Here is a 16,097-nt window from a genome sequence, read left to right as displayed (position 1 = left end):
ACTATCATCTGACAGATGAAATGAATGTAATGGAAGGATGATTTAAAAACTAATAAAATGTACAAATAAAAATAAACCATTGGAGTCATGACTTTGTAGCAAGGAGAAAGCATTTGTTAAAAGTTATATGACGTTTGCAGTTTGCCACAAGCCATTTAAGGAGCACAGCAAATGAGGAAAAAGGTGCTCAGACTCAGTTCAGATGAGTCCAAAGTTGAACTTCTTTGCATGCGGAACATTATGTGGAACGGACAACACTAAGACATAAATGAGAGTGAAACATTCACCTTCTAGCATTAAAAAACAACGCTATCTTTACCCAGCTCCAGTCCTAAATCCAAACAAGAGACTTAAATATTGATGTACACAAGCACTCTTCCTGACCGAGCTTGACGTAAGTTTTACATGAGAATGTTAAAAGTTTCATTCTCTAAATGTGTAAAGCTGGCCCAGAAGACTTACAGCTAAAGGCGGTTACAAACTCATCTTCTTTTTCAGATATTTCTCCTCCCTACTTAGGCTGCTACCCCAATGACGTGACACCAGATAATCGTAAGAAAATGGAAGGTCTTTAAAGACATTTTTACACTGATATGACTTAAAAATGAGAAATTTAGCAGCACTTCTTTAGTATAAAATGTAACAAATATTGTACATGGTCAAAAATGCTTCAGTATCTCTGAATTACCTGGTGATGACATAGTTCTGGGTCCACGATGAACACGTGACATGAAGTCCTTAAACTTCCTTCGTCGTCTCGCCCGTTGCTGAAGTGGCGATCGTCGTGGTCGTCCGTGGCCTGCATGGTTACCAATCCGAAGAATCGGCGATCGTCAGGACAACAGGCGCTGAAGGCGAGTTTCTCTGCAGGGTAGGTGGCCAAGACCTGACCTCTGTCGGTGCACAGGAGTACGCTGTCATGCATGACCTGTCAGGGTGTAATGTATTCATTTTACTGCCGTGCAAACAAATGAAGTTCACACATTTACAAAGTGTAGTTAAAGAAACACCATGTTTCAGTTAACTATTTAGTTTTTATATGCAAACAGAAATAATTGACTGTGCTTACAAGCCGAATCTGATTCAGGGAAGCTATATTTGACGACTCAGTAGAGTGGTGAAATATCCATTCAGAATTACGCCAAAAGCTTGATGACAGCGACAAAAATAGTTTGGTTTCTCTACTACCTGCTAAGGGTTAATGAGAATACATGTCTGTACTGGAGCCTGTATGTACAATTTCAAGCTGGTTTTGAGTAGAGAAAGTCTACAGCAAAGTCAAATATATAAATACAACTCTTGTTCTTTTAAGGTAGTTGAGGTTTTATGCAACAACAAGTGGAAAAAAACAATTAAAAATGTATCTAAGGAAGATAACTAGAAGAGTCAAGTCCACCTTCATGAGGACCAATGAATGGATCTTCTGCTCGGCCCTGAGGCGCCTCATGCTCCCTCTGATGGCTTGCAGACTGTCATTCTCCAAGTTGGTTCCTGTTGAGGCGAGCTCGATGGAGCCGAGATATCCGACAATCATCCCCACGTTAAGAATTCCCTCGCTGGGCTCAAGACCAAAGTCAGCACCTTCTCCAACATCCATATCTTGCTCTTCATGGTGGTGAATGTGGAGGTGGCGGAAGTCGGACTCCAGGAAGACAGAGTCGTCATTCAGCACCTGGGCCATCTCCTCCTCAGAGAGCAGGTTGGGGTTGCTCTGGCTACAGGAGGCATTGCGGTACGGGTTGAACTCTGGATCGGACATCTGATGCGGCTTTGAGGACGAGCTCACCCCGGGCCTGTCCTTGTCCGAGCTGCTGGAGGAGTGGCTGGAATTTTCAAAGATCATGTTGAAGATTCCTCCAGATTGCAACTCGGCCACAACCTTCTCTGCTCTGTTGATGCCAAGCTGCTTGGAATCCAGTTTGGGTTTGTACCAGCCTCCTTTCGGTCCACAGCCTGACCGGCCATTATTGTTGCCCACACCGTTATTATAAAAAACATCCAGCTCGTCATCACTGGAGCAGGAATCCAGGTAGGCCGCCGTCATCGTGTTACTGCTGTGGTGGCGACTGCCGGCGGCCCGTTGAGGGTGGCGCCGGTGACGCTCGCCCTCAGCAATGACCAGCTTTAAAATGCCAGAGCAACGTCCAATCAGTTTGACGACATCTTCGTGCGATGCCTTGGAGACATTTATGTCATTGACAGAGAGGATGCAGTCTCCTGAGCGCAGCCCCACGTAGTCTGCGGGACTTCCTTTAAGGATGCAGCTGAGGACACAAGGACTTTGGCCTGTCAGCGTGAAGCCATACCCTGTTCTTCCTCTCGCAACCTCCACAGCCTGAATGCGGCCATGCTGGCCGATGGAGGCGAGTTGGGGAGGCTGAGGGAATGCCAGCCCACTTCCAACACAGGGGCGTCTCTTGGACGACAAATCCACCTGCCTGGACATTGTGCCAGGAAACCTTCTCTTTTCCATTGATCGGATGGGTTTCAATTGATCATTTCACATCCTTGGTTTGAGACATGTTGGATGTCTTAACAGCTGGGCTGCTTTGAAAAGATGAGCAGCAGCTCAGAATGCAGCACATGGGTGAGAAGCAGGGTTCAAGCTTTAACACAGCTTTGTGAGTGGTCCCATCATGGTGTCAGTCCTTCCTCCTGGCAAAAGGCAGCTGAGGCAGACAAGGAGAGGAGAGAATGCAGTCATGAGATTATTTTCAGTATTTCATAATATAAGGCTTTCTATGTGCATCTCAATAAATATAATGTATTTCATTAAAATTTGATATATTTCTTGATAGAATTATATCAAGAAATATATCCAATTTTAATCTTTTGCTATTTTTAAATATTATGCCTATATACGTACACACACACACACACACACACACACACACACACACACACACACACATACATACATACATACATACATACATACATACATACATACATACATACATACATACATACATACATACATACACTGAGAAACTGTTCTCATCAGATGTAAGGCATAATTAAATAAATTAACTAATTTTAGGCCAAGTATTCATATATTCAGGTTCTTTTAGACGAACTGTAATTATTCCATTCATCTACAGAGGATCAGTATAATAACTGTTAATCCATATTTGAAGACAGAGGTGATAGGAGGAGACTGACGCACCTGTGCGTTGCTCCAGGTAAACCTGCGAGCTCTGTAACGACTTCAGGCCACATTTTTAACTTTCGGTTTACTTTTTGAATTCTAGTTGTTTAGTTTATGTTAGACAGCTCGAGTACGTCAATTATAGTTTTATAGAGATTACCGTTGACTTCATTAGCTAAGCACTCAAGTGGAGTAAACCATAGTTGTAAATGGCTACAGACGAGATAAATTGTTATCGTGACTTCACTCTCATATCTGTATGTTTTAAATTCTTTCGCATAAGTTTCAAAAGGTCTCCTCCTTTCCGTTAAGCTGCAGTTAAACCGTGGCGTACACCCACCCGTGCTCGAGCTTGAGATCCCTCCTCTTTTTGTTCCACATCTTTGGAATGTCGGTTTGTTACCGTGGCAACGGATATGTACACAGATCCATCCCGCTCCGTCATTGGCTGTCCTGGCTGTCTTTCAACGGGCTGCGCTGATAAACTGTCTAAGAAGTTAGCCTGAGAAATCACAAGTAAAACTTCTAACGGTAACGGATTCCACAGGTGTCAAAACCCTGCTAGCCTCACCCTCCTGGAGCTGCGTTTTTGTGTCATTGTATCACGTCTTTATTTAGAAAGCAGAGTTGGGGTAAATTTACTTTACGATAACGAAAACAGCTGGGGTTAAAAAAAAAAAACGTCTGAGTTGGGATGGCCAAGTTAAAGAGGTGGATGCAGTTTTTTTTTTTTTTGTTCTTCCTCCCTTAATGTTCTGACAAATATGTTTGCACCAGCGGGTTCACTCATGCGTAGATTTAAAACAAGACTTACGTGTCTGTGTCCAGCGGTCATGCTGCTCAGAGACATCCCATAGTTCTGTCGCTAAGGTTTGTTAGGTAAACTCTGAGGCGATGGGTAAACAAAAGAAAAGGACTACACCATCTGGCGAAGTAGCCTCACAAGAGGAGGAGGAGGAGGTCTGGGAGGAGGTGTGTTTAGAGTGGGCAGCAAGGAAAAGGGCGTGCAGACGTGGTGAGACCCCCGACTCAGACTATAGCAAGGACATTAGCAGAATGACTTCAGTTTACTAGTTTTGTGCAGGGTAGATTTGGACTTTAAAAACGTTTTCTCACCGTAAGAAATGTTGCACAATAGACTTTCTGAATCAAACTGAACTATGTGCCAATTATTTTAGTGTTTTATTTTGATTATTGCAAGCATGTTAAATAGTGCTTATTAAGACACCACTAATAGTACCTACAAGGACCCAACCAACTACTCAGTTCTGATGCTTAGTAAGACATTGACTTTTCAGTAGACTAGCACTTTTGTTGCAAAAATCTTTAACAAAAATACTATTGATATATCTAATGTTTTTTATTATTTAAATCAACATTCCTTTTTTTAAATTTAATTACTTACCAATTATAGATTTTATAGAGTAGCAATCAGCAGTGAGGACCTAGACAACCAAACTGAACTAGTTTGACAAAAAAAAAAAAAAAGAAGTAGTGTTTGTAGTGAACAGCTCTAGTTGAACAGTCTGGGTCAGATTTTGTTCAACCTCCATTTTATGGCCTGGCTCTGTTCTTGATATAAGAATGAACCTTGAAAGGTTATAATGTTAACCTCAACAAGCTGCTCTTTGGTGTTAAAAGATTTTTGACACGAATGCATTTTCTGCCAAGCTCACCAAGACATGACCCACCGGCAACGTTTATCCATGAGAGCATTTCTTGCTTTCATCATGTCAGATTCATGGACCATATGGCAACTTCCTGGTAATCCTGATAATACCTTTTAATCAAACCACCCATTTTAATGGGTGCTGTAAAACAGGAGTACGTTTCCATACGTTTTCTTTGGATGAGTAGGAGGAAAGTGTCCTAAATATTAAAAAAATAAATAGGCATCACTTGATTAGACATTTGGATATTCCCACATCCTCCCTCGTGGTGTTGTGTAATGGATGGTTGTACTGCAACTGCAATTTTGTTGTCTTTCCGACAATGACAATAAAATTCTTCTGATTCTGGGCACATGTAATTTTTCTAGCAAGCTCAGCTTAGACATGTATTCCCTCTCTAACATGAGTGAGTTTGTTCTCTCCAGTAAGCTTGAAAAACAAGGCTATATGACCAATCACACAACAGTATTTCTTTTATTTATTTCTACATGTAATGTAAAATGTAGAAATACTTTCTACATTACATGTAATGTAGAAATAAATACTGCTTTTAGTAGTTTCCCTGGAAATTGAAAGAAATGTATAAATATAAGATGTGGATTATGTATTTAACAACATAATCCACATTATGTGGATTATGCTTTCTCCCAATTAAGAGAAAGCTTAATTGGGAGACTGAGTCTTGGTTTCTACAAACTCCACAAATGCTAAGCTAAGTACTGATTTCAATAAGCTACATAATAAAACAAAAAAAAAAACATAAATTACATTTTGGTGTTAATCAAATAAGAATTTTGATCATCTTAACTGGCCTAAAGGAGGAAAAGTTTGGCCTGATTTATTTCAGGAAGTGATTTCAAAAAGATATACTTTTATCAAGAGTAGTTAAATATCTGGTTTCTATGCCTGTCGCGATAAACGATAAATCAATTAATCGGACGATAAATTAAACCTATCGACCTCATTTTAATGATCGTCTTTATCGTCTCTTCCAGCCTTTTTTCTTTCTGTTGACACTGAATGAAAAAAGGCTTAACTCCGGTGCTCTTCACTGACCCTCCCTATTTCCTTGGTGCAATGTCCAGCGCACATTACACGAGTTGTCGGCCCATTTCCCAAACCTGAGACACACACTAGCCTACACAAACCCTAGGTATAACGGTTCGATCGGGTTCAATCGTGCTGTGTGGTGTCCAGCCACATGGGCACAAAATAATGGCTACAAGTCCAGTTAATTCATTTTAAAATCAGGCATTAATCAATGCTTTATTAGAATCTACCTGTGATGCATGTGGCTAGAGTCAGCGTAAAGTCCTGACTGAATGAAAATCATTTTAACCTATTTATGTCACGTTAACGAAGAACAGCTGAAAACTTACCGGGTTTATCAACTCCTCCCCTTGTCATTTCTATATTCTTTGCACGAAATGTTGAATAAATATTGATACCACATATCGTCTCCAATGTCCGCTGGACTTCGGGTGGCGCCATGTCAGCTGTTTGGGATTCCCCTCCGTAATTTCCCCTCAGAAAGCACGGAGAAGAATCCGCGCTTTCTGATTGGCTACCTGTCACATTCAACGGACTGCGTTAAGCTCCCAGGAGGGGAAAACCCCTGATTTAGATCGGAGAGGCCACGACGATCTACCGTAACCCACCACACACTGCAGGATGATCGGTTAGATCGGCCAACGATCTAAGATTGTCATAAGGGGAAAATAGGAGCAAAAAATTGTGTAGTATGAACTATTGCATTAGATAGTGGGATGTGCCCGTTTTCTCCATTTAAATCTAGTGATTACTGAAGGCCAATATAGTATAGACTTCATAATCTGCACTCTTTTGGTTGAATGCAGTATTTATTTCCACTTTGGCTTTATGTTGTCTAGTTTTTATTCAAGCACGTTTTTTGTTAATGGAGACTGAGAATCCATTTTATTTTTGTTTTTGGTTGTTTTAGTTTATTTTCCAGTGTTAAGTGTTCTTTGAAAATAAGAACACTTATTTTCAAAGAACACAAGTTCTTTGAAAGTAAGAACTTATGTTCAATTTCCTGATAGAAATTGCATGCAATTTCTATCGGGAAATTGCATGCATTATTAGTCATTTCCATTAAATCAGTGTCAAAAGGTCTTGAAACAATATTATTGTTTATCGCAATACTTTAGACAATTAATCATCCAGCAAAATTTGTTATCGTGACAGGCCTGGTTCCAAATCTATATTTAAAAGGAGTGAGTATTTTTTTAGTCATAATCAAATGGAATGGACAGAAAAAGTATGACTTGGCTTTTTTTTCACTTCAGAAAAAAAAGGAAGAAGTGTTCAAGCCTTTCAATGGGGTAGTTCATCCACAGACCAAAAAAAACAAACTCGGGAAAGATTTCTGGGTAATCGCATTACCCCCCCTGCAGGAGTCCTTTACGCCTCTTACACAAGAGTCAGATAAAGTACAAGCTGAATAAAAGAACATACTGACGTTTATCCTAATAATTTAATTAGAAATGAGTAGTTTTGAATAAGAATACATCATTTGCATTCTTATATTACCCCAGAGGCTGAAAAGGACACTGAAAACAGGACGTAGACAGCTTTAATCTCCTTTAGAGAGGCCTCGCGTTGGAATTTACCCAACAGCTGCAGCAGACTCCTTTACTGTCTGAATACATAACTTGACCAGAGGAAACCAGTCATAGCTGTCAAGGTTGGAAATTGCTAGGATCTTTTATTAAGTGCATGAGGGGGGGGGGAAAAAAAGCACTGAACATGTACACAACTTCAAGTTTTTGCCGTAAGTGTTGAGTGTGGTTGTGTGTGGTGTAATATTTATATCAGACAAAATATTTAAAGCTTAAAAAAATAAAGAAAAACTGTGTTTATGAGGCATTGCTACACTTTTCTTTTGATTTGTCGAAGCTGCTGTCGGTCTCTAAGGTCCCGTTCGGATTGCGTTGCGTCCTCTTCCACTCAGCGGTTCCCACAGGAACACAACATTAAACACAGCAGTAACGTTAGCATGCAGTCGGTGTACAGGACAAGCTGAGCATCGTCTAAGGCAAGTGTATCTACAGAGCACAGTCACAGGCAGCTTGAAGTCTTTAATAAGCTCGTATGTTTTCTGCATTCACTGACTTTTACATTATACTTTGTGACTGTGTTGAGAGTGTGGACACTCACATCTTTACATAGTTCTTTTTTATCATGCACCATGGCTTTCAGATTACTGTACAGTTGATTTTTTTGTTTTTTTACATATATATTTTTTTTCTTTTTTCTTTTTTTTACAGAACAAGAAGGTAGCTCCATGTAAGACTGGAAACTACCTCCAGTTTTATGACAATAATAATAATAAAGTCACATCCAACATCCTGAGACTTAAAAACGTAGAAGTAATGAACAGGTGGAATCATTCAGATCTGCAGTTAATATATATATATATATATATATATATATATATATATATATATAAAAAATTGGATAGATTTTAGTGAATTCATAAAATCATAAGAAGAAATTCTTTACATCCACCTGCAACTGGATTTAAAAAACAAAAAAAAGGCAAGAAAAGATTTAGGTATTTTTCTTACAGAACAGTTTGACGATGTAAACTGGGGGGATTTAAACTGTTAAAATGATAAAACTTTCACAAAACCAGACCTTAAATTATGCCCGGCATTTACCCGTTTAACTTTTACACTATGTGAACCATCCAGAGTAGGTGTGGCGTCTTGCTGAAATAAGCTACATTTCCTGCAGTAAGAAGTTCACCGCGAGTTCCCCACTTCGACAGAGAGAGGGCGAGGGAGAGAAGGACATAATGATTAGCATTCTTACATAGAAAGCGGTTATCTTTTTGCCTTCTGCATGTCTGAATAAACACAAACACGCAACTTAAATATAGAATTTTTAACAACATTGAGCAGGCGACTCTGACCCTTGTGTGTCAGCCTCATTTTTAAAGTCCCAACTAAGCACTTTTTAACAAAATTCACTGAAAAATAGATGCGTTGAAACTTTAAATATAGCAAATACTTTGTCTCTATTTAACTTTACTGACATCACAATACTTAAGCAAGTCCTAAGAGCAAAGAAACAAAGCCGTCTTGTATTTGATTTACATTATCTTCCGTTCGTTTTTAAAGAAAAAGGTGCTTCTGTGTGGGGAGGAATCTGCCAGAGCTTCAACCCGCGTCCTTCACATCTAAGTCAGGGGCTTCCTCTTCCAGAATTCAGCCTCGTGTACATTTCACAGACCTAAAGTCTCATTCTTCATTTTGACGCTCCTGAACGCCACTGAGCTCGCACTCGTGGGTTCAGCGGTTTACATTTTTCAAAGGTGGAAGCGTGGAGAGAGAGAAATGAGGCTTCAGCAGCTCAGGTTGGACAAACATCCTGTTCTTTCCCACCACCGCTATTTATCAGGGAGCCGAACATGCAGATTCAATTACTCATCTCTCTAATTCACTTTCTCTCTGAGCCTGACTGTCTGCATGTCTGCCTCGGCGTGCTGCCCTTCAGAGCGACGCTTCCTGGTGGATGGACTGCAGACAGCCCAGCAGCTGGTGGTAGGGGCTCCCCGGCAACGCCACCGTCTCGAACACCGACTGAAAGGCCCGGCGGTCCAGCTCCTCGTCGATCTGGTGCCGATAGAAATCCATGGCGACCAGGCAGAACAGATTGACGTCCACCGTCTCACTGGACCCCATCCGGCTGATCACATGTGGAAGTCTGGTTAATGGAGCAGGAAGTTAAGGACGACAAATCACAACATTTGAACAGCAGAGGGTTTGGACCGAGCTGCTTAAAATATAAATCTGGGAGACTGTTGTTTAACTCTTAACACGGTTAGGAGGTGGCGAGTATCCCAGTAGGACGTTACGCTGCTAAACTAACCTTTTCCCTAGTAATGAAATCAACAAATTACTGACTGAATGAAGAACTCGTGTGGTTTGAGGAAAATGTTAATCTTGATATAAGATGAGCATAATGACAACGACTGTACTGGCCAGTTATGGAGACTGAAAATCGATGTCTAGTCCTTCTCGATGAAGAGAAAAACTGGATTGTTTCACAGCTGTCTGAAGCAGAGAAGTGTTGAATAACCCTCCGTCAGCCTGCTGCTGCACACTGTTGGTCAGCATGCTGAAATAAAAAAAACACATTTGCTTGTTACGATTTTAAGACCACAGGAAGACTACCCATCGCTCTTTACTGCTCCTCTTCTGATTCAACGGTTTATCATCTCTTGTGACGATGCAGTGACAATCATGCAACAATGTTTTCCAGCCAATGACTGAATTCCACAGAATCTCCTAAAGATGCTGAAAGTGGATGAAGTTAAAGATAAGGTTTCGATTTCCTTAAACAAAATAACAAGACAGCAAATTTATTTTTGCTGTTTTGCTTGAAAGGCATCAATCAACAAATCCTTTTTGCCAGGGCTCTTTGCTGCTCTGCATTGTGGAAATTGTAATTTTGCCACAGACTCATAAAACAATTTCTAGTAGAACAAATTATTTCTGCCAGAGAATTTCTTGAGTGAAAAAAAATGCAAGAACTAAGATGGAAAAATACTTTCAAATACTTTAAACGTGATTATATTTTAAACAGAATTTCACTGAATCTTGGAGATTATTTGATCAACACGAAAGAAACCAAACAGCAATCAGAGACCAGAGTCCAGTTACGATATGAAGGTCCAGAAAAAGTATAAAAGGATGAGTTTGAGTTGATTGATTGGACCCGAAATTTACTTTTCTCCTTTCATGTTTTAAGGAGCTTTGATCTCTAATGGTCAGCGAGTCGTCCTCTCCATCGGTTTAAATACAAGATGGTTGATGATGTAAAAATTGATTATGAAAAATAGTCAGAATATTCCATCAGTGGGCTGTAATAATCCCCCAGGACGAAATTGAAAAAATAATCACTGTCTTGTTCATTAGCTCTACTCCACGTCATGTAAGGATACAGGGCAGAGATCCACTGGGAGGTGGAAGCGGAGACAAAGAAGCAGGACAGGCTCCACATGGCCATGGCGACTGGTGTCCTCTGAGTGAAGTTGGACAAAGACAGCAGCACCCAGTCGCGCACCATAGAAGACTGACCAGTGGCATGGAGCGTCTGGAAAACCTGGGCAGCGTCACAGTGGAGACGGAGAAAAAACAGATGAGAGAGAGAAACAAGAAAATGTACCAGTGGGAGGAGGAGGAGGAGTCCAACGGCATAATATGATTATTTTTTTTATGTGTATTAAAGAAATTACTTTCTTTAAAGTGGATTTAAGGAAATATTAATTGTGAAAGACTCTTTGATTAATCCAGCTCTAGAAAAGAACACGATGGGTCTGATTTTATTCCTATGCCTCGTTGCTGACCTTGTAGACAACAGTGGCCATGAACTGTGGGTACGGCTGCTGATTGGACAGGAACTCTCCGATGACTTTGTTCATGACGTCCTGCGGAGGGAAGAAGTCGTCCAGAAACTGGGGCAGAATCTTTGACACGACCCGAGCCTCGCTGGGCAAACCCTTCCTGATCCTGCGGGAACAGGAGACAGATGGACAAAATATTAAAAACACAACAGGTGTCCTCTGGACACGATGTCCAATTATTGGATATTTACTTTCTACTTACACAGCATTTGTTAAAATAAAAGTATGTGCTATACGGCAATACGAAAAATTTAAAATAAAAAGCTTTACCTGTCGAAGAGCACGGAGACCCTCTCCATGGCGACAATGACCGACTCGCCGTCCGGGGCCTGCGGGTCAGAGTGGGCGGGGCGGCTGGCAGGGCTGGCTTTCTCCTTGCCTGAGGAGAAACCAACATGACCCGCCGTGACGCCAACCGCCTCCGCAACAGAGTCAACCTGACCTCTAACCCCTGTTGCATCTGAACAGGACGCGAGCACCGCTGAGAGGGCGAGAGGGATGGGTAGCGCCGGTTGAAACCGGGAGGGGGGGAAAAGTTAGAGTGGGGCTTGCAACCGTCATCACACGACTCAGAATGTTGAACAGCAACAACCAAAAGAAAAAGAAAAAAAAAAAAAAAGAGTTTCTGAGAGCGTTAATATTGGAGAGTTTCAGTAAGACACTAGTCAGAAACTGCTTTGCTCATAAGATACGACTCAAAAAACGTACTTGCAAAAGTATTTACTACCACTTTAACATTTTGTGACATGACCACAAATAATGTCTGTATTTTATTCAGATGTTACGTGATAGTCCTTTTAAGAGTGCATTATTGAGAAGTGGATCGTAAAGAATGCATTGTTTTATTTATTCTTCCACAAATACAAATCTTAAAGCATTTCGGCTCCCCCAAAGCAAAACTTTGCACCACCTGAAGAATAACAGTGGCAGGTGTTTTAGTTGAGTTTTACCAGATACAGTTTAAGAAATGTTTTGTTCATTCTTCTCCTCAAAAATGGCAACAGTTCAGTCAGCTTGGAGAGTATCAGTATCTGATTATCAGTTTTCTAGTCTTGGATTTATATAAAGTCTACTGGATCTATATCTGGACTTTAACAGGGACTTTCTATCCAAGAACTGAGCTCAAACTCTTCCTCCACAGCGCTGCTTATTTAGGGTTGTTGTCCTTCAAAGCGTGGATGGTATTTTCAGGGTGATTCAGTGGTATTTTTATTACCACATAAAGCTTTTTGAATGCAACCCAAACAGTTCAACTTTGTTCTACACAATTTGTTGTCCTCTACATGCCATTTCTGTTAACAATGTTCTCCTTACCTGGCATCTCTCGGCGTAATTTACACAGAGGTTTTTAGTTATTAAGTGAATTTAGAAGGAGATTGCTTCCACTGGGTTTTTATTGTGGGTATTAAAGAAGTCTGATTACTAAAAAAGCCAAAATGTCAGATTTTAAGAAACATTAATTATTTCCTGTGTTGGACTATCACATAAAATACCAATAAAATATATATACAATTAGTGGTTTTCATGTTACAAAATGTAAAAAAAAAAAAAAGTTAGTGGGTATTAATGTGAATACTTCTACAAGATGCTGTAAATCACAAAGGATCTATGCAAAAATTAAGTCTGCATATGCAAAAGCGCGAACGTAATCTCAGAATCTGCGAGTTTGCGTTGAGCAAAGGAGAAATATCTGTGCCATTAGCACATATGAAAAAATTATCTATGGTTAGTAGGGGTTACTGCAGGGGTTAGAGGTCAGACATACTTTAGATTTACATTCATCAATACATGCAGGAAGCAAGCAGGTAAAAATATGTGATGATTACTGGTGATAACTACTACTGGTTGAGATTATTCAAGATCTTTTATAAAGAGATAAACATAGAAAAACAATGGTGAAAACATGCAGAGACGGATGGTAGAAGTGGTGGTAGGTGGACTGGAGCAGATTTATGAACTAACCAAGTTCAATAAATAAATAAATCACAGGTGTTTCCTCAATATTTGCAACCTTAAAACAGCTAATGCTGGATTTATTCCCAGGCTCATAAACTTCAACATCTGTCAACTGAACTAATTTGCAAAGTTTGGCTGAAAATACAGTTTTATGAATATATTTTATAGTTCAACAATAGCTTGAAAATGATCTCTGTGTTTTTAATTACCTAATGAAAAGAAATTCTCCAGCAGCCGCTTCACCATGAGCTCTTTTATCTGTAAGAACATCTGGAGCTACAAAGAGGGCGACCTCAGTGAAGCGTTTTATTCCCATGCTGGATTTCTGCTGTCTATGTTCATATGTTCAGCTCATAATTAGACTGTAATGGAAAATCACATGTGTTAGAAGCAGTGGAAGGACATGCGTGCTGTTAGTTGGAGTTGAAATAAGAATGAATGCAGAGAATGAAACTGGAGGCATCAGTTCACAGCAGATGAAGTGTTCAGGTTGGCGGTCACGTCAAAGCACGGCTTACCGGTGTACATGCAGGTGAGCATGAGGCCCAGGGCGGCCATGGCTCGGTGAGGCGACGGCATGTTGACGCGATCCACGCTGAGCTTGACCAAAGCTTCTCCGTCGACACGGGACAGCTGCTCCGACAGCAGGAGGCGCTCCAGTCCGCGCAGAACGCAGTGATAGATGATGGAGGGAGTGGAGTCCTCGCTGGCCGACACCATCACACCACAGAGCTGCAGAGGACAGGAGCAGCACATGATGCAAAGGGAATCCAATGCTTTGAGGTTTTTCAGTGGCGATCAAGATTCCTGCATAATCTGCAGAAACACTGAGCAGATGTGTCTTTTGAAAATAACAGGAAATCCAGTGAGGACGTCCTGCAGCCCCGGAAACGCATTAAAAACTGAAACTTCAATGCTTTTTATTGGGAGTTTGCGCAATAGAGTACAAACCCAAAGAAGCACAAAGTTTGACTGAGTGCGACTCAAACTTTTGAAGGCAAGAAAAGTCAAAAAGAGGAAAAAAAAATAAAAATACAATATACAAGATAAAATAATTCTGTCAAGAAAAACTTTGAGACCTGTGATGAACATAAAGGCCAACTTACTTTTAAAATTATATTTAAGACCTTACTTTTAGATACGTTGATAAAAAAAACTTTTAAAGACTTTAAGGACAAGCGGACACCCTGTCTAAAAAAACAAAAACATAAAAAAAAAAAGCATGAAATGTGTATCTTTGATCAATCAATCAAATTTTATTTGTATAGCACATTTCAGCAGCAAGGCATTTCAAAGTGCTTTACATAATTAAAATAAAAACAGCATGTGACAGTGAATAAACAGTGAGAAAAAGATTGTGAAAAAGATTAAAACAAATAAAAACAAAAAAGATAAAAACATTAAAACCTCAGAGTTTTAGTTAGAACGCCATCTAACAAGGGTGCTCACACCTAGAGTACCCTTGATCACGCTGATTCAATTTAACTTTATTCATCTTCTATCTTACTTGTATGACTGCGGCCATAAACTCAGCTCCGACATCCAGAGGGTAGTTCTCCATCATGTAGAAGGCCACTGCACACATCACCAACACATGCTGCTGGTTATGCAGGTTCACACAGCTGCAGAACGGAGACACAAAGCAAGCAGGCAGAAATTACAGCTGATGTGAGTGAAATGTCGACAGCAGCATCTTGAGGCAAAAAAAGCGCAGATTTCTTGCTTCTATTACGTTATTAAGATGGATTAAAAAGAAACCAATTGAATAATAGATTTTCTTATATTGCAGGGGGAGGAGGATTAACACAGCGGCATTAAACACTTTGGCTCCCCGAGAGTCTTTCATCACAGCTTAAAGTCATCAGAGATGAACCGAGGTCAGCGTCTGTGCGCTTAGTGCGTTTTAGAAGGAGAGCAACACTCACTGAGCAATGGCCTTGAGGTTTGACAGAAGGTACTCAGAGACTGTGGGGACGAGCTGTTTAGCCGTGTCGTCCAGCAGGTCACACTCCAACACGTAGAGCACCCCATGCAGAGCCCCCATGCGGCTGGGCAAGTGGGTGCTGCGCAGCGTCGTCTCCAGCAGGCGACACACCGGCTCGGCTATCGCTTTGTCCTGGAAACGTCCAAGCAGTTATCAAGAGTCAGGAGGCGGTCGGCAGCAGCTTGAATGGCCTCCGGCGGCATCCCGACCCACTCACCATGCCCAGCACAGCAGCAGCCTTACAGATGGCGGGCACCAGGTACTGATTCAGGATCTCGTCTTCGGGCGGGTGAAGCTTCTGGAGCTCCATCAGGGTAGAGAACATCATGTCGAACTGGTTCCTCTCCGTGAACAGGTCCGACACTGCCAGCAGCTGCGGAGAAACGCAACGCTGATTAAAGCCTGGAGAAGCTTTCCTTCCAGGGGACGCAGGTGCATTTTAGTATATTTAAATGTATAGATAAAAAAAAGGAATTCAACTTGTAGCATACATATTTATTATTTCATCTCATCATTTATTTGAACAATCAAATAAATGATTCATTACTCTGTGTGTACTGAATCCATAAGCAAGTTTGAAATATACTTCAGATTTCTTGATATCCAGATAAACAAAGACTTTTGTTCCCACCATAGAGCAAAAAAAAAAGCTGTTTAAGTTTCACCTTTAAATCAGAAACAATAGACTCCTCTTATTTAATTTAGGTGAACAGATCTTTAGCTGAGCTAATGAGAAGATATGAGAAGATACTGGTGGTGTCCAGCTTACCGATCTGACCACTTCACTGATGAGGATGGTGGGCGTCCTCCTGTTGCTGGGAGAGCCCGGGATCAACCACTGGCTGTAGAGCTCCAGGAGAAACTGGGAACATGAATGAATGTCTACACCTGCACGGTGCTTCCTGAAAT

At 40.8% G+C, this 16,097-nt stretch overlaps 2 protein-coding genes across 15 annotated transcripts in view; both read right to left on the bottom strand.

The window, feature by feature from the left end:
• The window catches only part of rgs12b (regulator of G protein signaling 12b), a 57,915-nt gene extending 53,537 nt beyond the window's left edge, over positions 1–4,378 (bottom strand). The window contains exons 1-3 of one of the 6 annotated variants that reach the window (XM_008408398.3): positions 3,963–4,378; positions 1,397–2,669; positions 689–928 (exon numbers count right to left, since the gene is read on the bottom strand). In XM_008408398.3, coding sequence (XP_008406620.1) covers positions 689–928; positions 1,397–2,473 — 1,317 coding nt within the window. In that variant the 5' untranslated portion in view covers positions 2,474–2,669; positions 3,963–4,378. The other 5 variants (XM_081606931.1, XM_081606929.1, XM_008408406.3 and 2 more) reach the window with 5 other exon arrangements.
• A 3,525-nt stretch (positions 4,379–7,903) lies between these two features.
• The window catches only part of htt (huntingtin), a 42,481-nt gene continuing 34,287 nt past the window's right edge, over positions 7,904–16,097 (bottom strand). For 7 of the 9 annotated variants that reach the window (XM_081606883.1, XM_081606885.1, XM_081606887.1 and 4 more), the window contains 9 exons: positions 15,958–16,090; positions 15,406–15,561; positions 15,130–15,320; positions 14,712–14,826; positions 13,723–13,936; positions 11,519–11,729; positions 11,192–11,354; positions 10,787–10,947; positions 7,904–9,546 (listed from right to left, as the gene is read on the bottom strand). In XM_081606883.1, the coding sequence (XP_081463009.1) occupies positions 9,333–9,546; positions 10,787–10,947; positions 11,192–11,354; positions 11,519–11,729; positions 13,723–13,936; positions 14,712–14,826; positions 15,130–15,320; positions 15,406–15,561; positions 15,958–16,090 (1,558 nt within the window). In that variant the 3' untranslated portion in view covers positions 7,904–9,332. The remainder of the gene's footprint in view (positions 9,547–10,786; positions 10,948–11,191; positions 11,355–11,518; positions 11,730–13,722; positions 13,937–14,711; positions 14,827–15,129; positions 15,321–15,405; positions 15,562–15,957; positions 16,091–16,097) is intronic. The other 2 variants (XM_081606895.1, XM_008408514.3) reach the window with 1 other exon arrangement.

This window comes from Poecilia reticulata, chromosome 1, assembly GCF_904066995.2.
Source record: "Poecilia reticulata chromosome 1, P_reticulata-male-v2, whole genome shotgun sequence".
In the NCBI taxonomy this organism is placed as follows: domain Eukaryota; kingdom Metazoa; phylum Chordata; class Actinopteri; order Cyprinodontiformes; family Poeciliidae; genus Poecilia; species Poecilia reticulata.
The sequence above is the reverse complement of the archived record's forward strand: the minus strand, read 5'-3'. Positions and strand labels throughout refer to the sequence as shown.